The 6,729-nt window shown below is 60.2% G+C and overlaps 5 protein-coding genes across 5 annotated transcripts; 4 read left to right on the forward strand and 1 right to left on the reverse strand.

Annotated features, from left to right (window-relative positions):
* Nucleotides 1–186: 186 nt before the first annotated feature.
* DQ04_06511030 (protein phosphatase 2A, regulatory subunit B) lies at nt 187–1,326 on the forward strand (the record flags this gene model as incomplete). Its single annotated transcript, XM_009314744.1, has 1 exon — nt 187–1,326. The coding sequence occupies one exon, from the start codon at nt 187–189 to the stop codon at nt 1,324–1,326; it is 1,140 nt and encodes a 379-aa protein (XP_009313019.1).
* A 307-nt stretch (nt 1,327–1,633) lies between these two features.
* Nucleotides 1,634–3,451, forward strand: DQ04_06511040 (hypothetical protein; the record flags this gene model as incomplete). Its single annotated transcript, XM_009314745.1, has 1 exon — nt 1,634–3,451. One exon carries the CDS (start codon nt 1,634–1,636, stop codon nt 3,449–3,451), a length of 1,818 nt encoding a protein of 605 aa, XP_009313020.1.
* Nucleotides 3,452–3,650: 199 nt separating this feature from the next.
* DQ04_06511050 (hypothetical protein) lies at nt 3,651–5,519 on the forward strand (the record flags this gene model as incomplete). Its single annotated transcript, XM_009314746.1, has 1 exon — nt 3,651–5,519. One exon carries the CDS (start codon nt 3,651–3,653, stop codon nt 5,517–5,519), a length of 1,869 nt encoding a protein of 622 aa, XP_009313021.1.
* Nucleotides 5,520–5,677: 158 nt separating this feature from the next.
* On the forward strand, nt 5,678–6,097 carry DQ04_06511060 (hypothetical protein; the record flags this gene model as incomplete). The annotated part of the gene is made up of 1 exon (XM_009314747.1): nt 5,678–6,097. The coding sequence occupies one exon, from the start codon at nt 5,678–5,680 to the stop codon at nt 6,095–6,097; it is 420 nt and encodes a 139-aa protein (XP_009313022.1).
* A 30-nt stretch (nt 6,098–6,127) lies between these two features.
* On the reverse strand, nt 6,128–6,661 carry DQ04_06511070 (hypothetical protein; the record flags this gene model as incomplete). Its single annotated transcript, XM_009314748.1, has 1 exon — nt 6,128–6,661. One exon carries the CDS (start codon nt 6,659–6,661, stop codon nt 6,128–6,130), a length of 534 nt encoding a protein of 177 aa, XP_009313023.1.
* Nucleotides 6,662–6,729: the final 68 nt, after the last annotated feature.

The raw sequence follows: 6,729 nt of genomic DNA on the forward strand, positions 1-6,729 counted from the left end.
CACACACACACACACACACACACAGCAGTGAAGGAGGGGAAGCAAGAAGATCAGGCGAGAGCCACAGGACAAAAAGAAAACGGTATAAGGAAAACGAAGCAGGGAAAAAAAAGAAAACCTAACGGAGGGAAGTTTACTCCACAAGTGTGAAAAAAGAAGGCCCTTTGTTCTCTCTCCCTTGCGCTAATGCAGGAATCCGCCGCCGCCACAGCTGTTGCGAGCGACGACCCCGCAGTTCCGCGGAAGCATATTGTGGAGAAGCCGCAGTTGGTAGAGCCGTTCCGCAACTCTCCGGCCTTCGCGAAGATCATCGCGTACGTACAGGCCTGCGCGGAGGCTGTCGAGGGGACGCCGCATAGCGCGCGACTGTCGAAGAGGCCGGAGGAGTTCCACCCAACCGTGCGTTTCTTCCTTGACAGCTTCTTCCCGCACCTTCACAAGATCATCGACGAGGTGCCGCTAGAGGACATGAAGAAGCAGCGGTTCGGCAACAAGGCGTTCCGCGTCTTTCACCAGCGCCTGGTGGAGGACGCTGTCGGGCTGATGCAACAGCTGGTGTCGACGTTGCCGGCTGGGCACGGCGAGAGGAGTGTGGAGCTGCAGCACGGGCTCGCAGTGGAGCTGGCGGAGTACCTCAAGGACTCCTTCGGCAACAGCACCCGCATCGACTACGGCACGGGGCACGAGCTGCATTTCTTCCTGGTGTTGATGATCTGCCTGGAGGAGTGTGGCGATGCCGGTGGCACACTGCACGCGGAGCCAACGGTGATTGTACCGCTGCCGGTGGCGCCACCGCCGCCGGTGACGGCTGCCGACAGGGTCTCTATCCGTTGCCTGCGGCAGGAAGTGGTGTTCAACGTGTTCGGTGCCTACATGGCGCTGATGCGGCGGCTGCAAAAGCACTACCATCTCGAGCCTGCCGGCTCGCACGGGGTGTGGGGGCTCGACGACTACCATCACCTGCCGTTCATCTTCGGTGCCTCACAGCTCATCGACAAGGAGGTGCCACTCAAAACGGGCGGTGCCGGCGAAGGGGTTGGGTACGGCGCAATTCTGCCAAAGCACGTCTGCGAGGCGAAGGAGGTGCAGCGGCACGCCGATGACTACCTCTACTTTGCACAGATTGCGTGGGTCCGTGAGAACAAGAAGGGTCCCTTCTTTGAGCACAGCAGCATGCTGTACAATATCAGTGGGGTGGAAAGCTGGCGGAAGATTTACACTGGTATGGTAAAGATGTACGCTGCGGAGGTCCTGGCAAAGTTTAACGTTGTGCAGCACCTGCTGTTTGGCAATCACCTGCCGTGGTCAGAGTCAGCGACTGTTTGAGTGTATCTCGTATGTCGACTTCTCTTGCAAGTATTTCGCGGTTCGGTGGTGTTTACTGTGGTTATGTGGTTCCTTTTTGTGTTTTCTGGGTTCCTTGATGGTGCGTACCTTTGTCGGCTTTGCCCAATCCATGGCTGTTTTCCTTTCTTCTCTTTTTTCCTCTCTCTCTCTCTCTGATTTATTGCTTGGACGTCTGTGTTTGGGTTATCTCCTGACGCATGTTGTCCACACGGAATACGGGAACCTCATCAAGGGGAATTCTCGTGTCGCCGTTGTGGATAAATTTTAGGGACACGCACACGCACTCATGTCAGGTGTTTACCGCGACCCGGTGTCGCATCTGGCCATCGTGTCTCTAGAGGCGATGGACCGCAAGGCCCGCGACGCCTTCCGCCGGCTGCTGCAGCTGCTGCCGCCCACCGGTGGGGTCATTCCTGTAATTCTGTATTACGTCCATGTGGTGAGGCGCACGCGACGCGGGAAAGGCGTGCCGTGCTACCTGCTCGTGTCGCGCAGCCACTGGTACCTGTACAAGCCCACCGGCGAGCTCTCGCGCTGCAGCCCCGTCGAGCGTGTGGCGAAGGTAATTCTCTGCCGAGATATGCACGTTGTGTGGAAGGTCCCACAGGAACGCGATGCTGTGATGCGCTTCGATGACACCGGCGAGATTGCCTTTCTGACCAACGTGCTGCGCACCCTCAGGGTCGCTATGAGTGGGGGCAGTGCTTCATTTTCCGTGGAGAACCGCAGCGGTGTCAGCTACACAAAGCTCGATGCGCCAGACGCGGTGCAGCTCGAGCACACAGCAGAGAATGAGGACGAGTGGCCGCTCCCCCTCGTGGTGGCCGATGAGGCGCAGCGGCAGTACACCGTCGAAGACGTCGTGGTGCTCATGCCGCCGCCGCCGCCGCCGCCTCCGCAGCAGCAGCAGTCTCTGTCATCGCCATCGCCCTTACCACCGCCGATGAACGCGAACAATGAGGCGCAGTGGGAGTCACGCGTCGAAGCCATCATGCGCTACCTGGACGGGGAAGCTGAGAGCCCGTCTGCACTGGATGTGCCTGCAATTGCCGATTATCCAGGTGTCATTCCTCCCCATCCTCAACCGCCTGCAGCTGCTGCCAAGGAAGAGCGGGTGTCTTCCCCTCCCACCGAGGGGGGCTCGTCGATTGTGGAATCCACCCCAGCCTCAACGATTCGCCTCATCCAACCAGTGACGGCATCCGCCGCCGCCGCCGCCGAGCAGCATCAGGTGTCGCCACCACCGCGCACGCCGCATCTCGCCACGTCCACTTCCGCAGTCGAGGGAGAAGCAGCAGCCACTGCGTCCCGTCCCCCACCGCCACCGTCATTCACGCCACTGTGGGGCAGGGACAGTGGAAGCACACCGGAGATGCACTCGCTTGTGCGGGAGCTGCGTGACATGGCGAGTCGGTTGGCCTCATTGGAGCAGTTAAATGAGTCCCTGCGGCGCTCGCATGCACGCGACGACAACAGGGCTGTCAGCCCCGTGCCACCGCAGACGAAGGAAAATTCAGACTCTCTCAATATCCCACGCTCACTTCCTACAAGCCCCTTTGTTCGTCTAACACCTCCGCCGCGCATCACGCTGCAGTCCGAGGCAGCAGGTGTAGGAGCCGCCGAGTTTGAGCGGCGTATCGCGTCAAAGAAACTTGACGAGCGTCTTCTACTGCGCGACTACGAGATCGGGGCAAAGTACCGGCAGGTGTCGGCGTGCATGGCGAAGGGGGACTTGCAGCAGCTGCTGCTCGTTGCGCGCCTGCAGGAGGATCTACTGCTGCTGTTGCGGGCGCAGAAGGTCGATGATAAGACGGCGGCAATGCGGCGGGGAGAACATAATAATGACCATGTAAATGCTCCTAGAGCTGTCGACCCCCCGACAAGCGGCGGTGTGTGTGGTGTCGCTGATGAGAAGAAGAGGGCTGGGGAGGAAGAGGAAGAGGAAGAGGGAGGAGCGGGATGTGACGATACAAGCGATTATGAGGTCTGGGCAGCGACGCACGTAGGGGTGCAGTGGCACAGCGATCGGTTTGGTGAGCACCTGAGCGCTTGTAAGAAGAAGATGGTGGAAGATATTTTCCGGGGCAGTGCCACGCCCTCGTGAAACGTGAAGGGGCGCGTGCATGTCCCTGTGTACACACTTCCCGTGGTGGAGGCGCGACGGTGCCTGTGAGTGTCTCAGGTCGTTTGCTCCTGCAGCGCATACTCGTGTTTCTCACGCATCTTCTCTTCGTCGGTGCCCTCTTGTTAGGTACTCACACACACTCATATATACGAATAGAGGGTGTGTTGGAACGGGAGATATGCCGCTGAAGTTTCCTCCCTGTGACGGGAGTAATCGCCGTGCGACGCCCCTCGCTGTTGTCTACACACTGCGGCATGAAAACGCAGTTATCCTTCAGACATACAGAAGCAGGCGGGGTGGGGGCGATTCGGGTCGGCGAAGAAGGCCGTTGCGTGCACTACCCAGCTCGACAGAAACGGCGGGGCAGACAGCAAAGGAGCGGCATGTCACCACTATTCCACCACTGCGACTAACGGAGTTGGCGTACAACTCGCTGAGCAAGGTGGGTAAAAGCGCGGCCCCTATCCCCCCAGCGGCAACAGAAACCGCGGGGGCCGTCATGGAGCCTCTGGAAGGGCCTCGCCCGTGTTTGCCCACAGAGAGGACGGCACCGCCGCTGCTGCCACTGTCTCTTCAACATGATGAGTTGCCGCTGCCCCTGGCATTGGCGTTGCCGCGTCGGCAGAGATGGCAGCGACTGCGCCGGGCTGAGTGGCTACTGCAGGCGCTTGCAGGTAAAGCTGTGGCCGCGACATGGGATGAAATGCTGGCGAAGTACCGTGCTGCGTGGGTCGCTGCTGTGCAGGGAGCGACGTCAGAGCTCGAGTTGTCCATTCCGTCGCATTCACAGGTGCTGCCGCTGCTGACGGCAGGTCTGCTGGAGGCGCCGTGTGTGTCGTCCTACGCTGATAGTGTGGCGCCGTGCCAGTTCGACTCTACTGTGGTGCCATACCGAGAGCAGCGAGTGCGAATGCGCGTGCAGCAGCTGTTCCTTCGGCTGCTGATTAAGCCTTCGCCGGTCGACGTCGCTGTGGTATGGAATGACCCACGGCATGCGTTGCACGCGCAGGAAGGCATAGCACAACGTTTGTTTCACGACACGACTCGGCTACAGGACGCCGCAATAGTGCCGCCGCCTTCACCATCACCGCGTCCTTCTTCTGTTGTGGTGGAAGGGGGTGACGCGCATGTTGATGGTGCGGCCGCAGACACACACAAGTGCCTGGAGTTGCCCAGTATTGTAGTCCCCCACCTTCTGCGCAGGCGAAGAGAAGAGGGGACCGCAGAGCAACGGCAGCTGCAGCGGAGGAGCTATGGCTACTGCGTGGGTGCACAGAACGCACTCCAGCAGTTATCACCCGTGTCACTGATGCCACAAAGCATAGCGCACGCCGGAGAGTTGCGATTCCCTGAGGGACGGCACGTGCGGCAGACGTTGACGCTGCGCAACATTGCCGAAGAGGAGCTGCAGAAAGTGTGTGGTCTGTGCGGACTGAGGCGTCGCAGCCGTCGGCAGCGTGTGGCGGCGTGGCAGCGTTTGGGGGGCTCTTTCGCTGCGGCGCCGTGTCGCGACCTCGCGGTGGCCGCTCTCTTCATTCCGTCTGTTGTGCTGGCTGCACACTGCGTGGAGCCACCGCCGACATGCCGCGAGAGCGGCATGAAGAAGCGACGCTGTGAGGAAAATTTTCAGCCACCACCTCTCATGATGATGATGATGATGCTACCGCCGCTGCACAGCAGTTGTGCCCTCGCCTCCTCCTCGTGGCTGCCGCTGGCGGTGGAGGCGGAGGACGACGGCAGTTGCTGCAGCAGAGCCGACGTGACACTGTGCCCGTTGCGTGTCTTCTCGCGGGAGTCGGAGTTGCAGAGCTTCCAGGCCCTGCGCCAGTGGGGAGCAAAGTGGCCAGGCGAAGACGGAGAAAAGGTGGAGACGACGGCCAGTGGTGACGAGAAGTGGTACCACGCCGCCTTCCTCCATGATGTACGCACAATGGCGCTGCCGTACCGCGAGACGTCTGCCGTTGTCGAGGACGCTCAGCTGCACTACTGTTACCGCCTGGCACTCCACAGAGAGAGACAGCGTCTCGGTCTTGGCACGGCACCGTGATCTTGCGACGCGCGGCGTCAGAGTCAGATTGTGGTTTGTTTGTTTAATCGTTTGTTACTCTGATCATTAGTTTTATTTTTATTGTTATTATTATTATTATTCGCCGTATAGAGTGCGTTTGTGTCTTTATTTATCAGAGCGAGAGAGAGAGAGGGGGGATGGGGATGGTGGTGTGGCTTTTTGCCGCTGGACTCTATCGGGGCTTTGGATGGGTGTGGAGTGAGGACTTCTCCCCGTTGCGGGTGAGACGCGCGGCTGCAGCTGTTTTGCTGCCTCGGCTTTTACTCACCTGCACCACACAAGTAAACGCTGCTCCCTCTTTGGGTTACGGTGTTTCTCTCTTTCTCTGTCTCTCTCTCTCTCTCTCTCTATTTTGTCCTAGTGGATTGTGCGCGTGCTCTCGGCGGCAACGTTCCACCGCTGGGGTCGTGAGGAGGCTTTGGGCAGCGGGCGCACAGCGAGGCGAGCGTCGAACATTCCCGCAGGGGAGGCAGCGGCTCGCCAAAGGTGGTGCACCACTGCGTGTATGCGTCGCGGCTTCAGGGCCCCGCTGCCGTAGTACCATTATCTTCCCCTGAGGCACGCACGCACCACCACCAGCATCAGCATCAGCAAGCCCAATGAATGAGTACCACATCGTGGAGAAGATGGCGACGGGGAGTTTCGGCGTCGTCTTCAAAGTGCGCCGCGCACTGGACAACGGCGTCTTTGTTATGAAGCGCATCCCCCTCACCGGCCTTAGCGAGCAGCAGCGGCAGGAGGCGGCGCAAGAGATACGCGTGATGAGCCGCCTCCACCATCCCTTCATCGTCACGCAGCGAGATGCCTTTCTCTTCAACGAAGACAGCCTCTGCATTGTGATGGACTACTACGACGGCGGTGACCTCGACGCGCTCATCGCGCGGCAGCGGGAGAAGGACGAGTACCTGCCGCTCGAGCGCGTGATGATGTGGTTTGCGAGTATATGCCTGGGGATGCAGCACCTGCACGCCCAGGGCATCGTGCACCGCGACCTCAAGACGCACAACATATTCCTCGATCACCGCACGAAGGAGGTGGCGATCGGCGACTTTGGCGTCGCGGAGATCATCGACGCAGCGGCGGAGACGGCGGCGCCATCGTCGTTGCACGCGTCGCAGCATCTGTTGGCGCAGCGGCGCGAGAGCGGGGGCGGCGCGAACGGGCTCTGTGGCGGGGCGGTGCGGGGTAC

This window comes from Trypanosoma grayi (genome assembly GCF_000691245.1).
Source record: "Trypanosoma grayi strain ANR4 Tgr_651_V1, whole genome shotgun sequence".
NCBI lineage: Eukaryota > Euglenozoa > Kinetoplastea > Trypanosomatida > Trypanosomatidae > Trypanosoma > Trypanosoma grayi.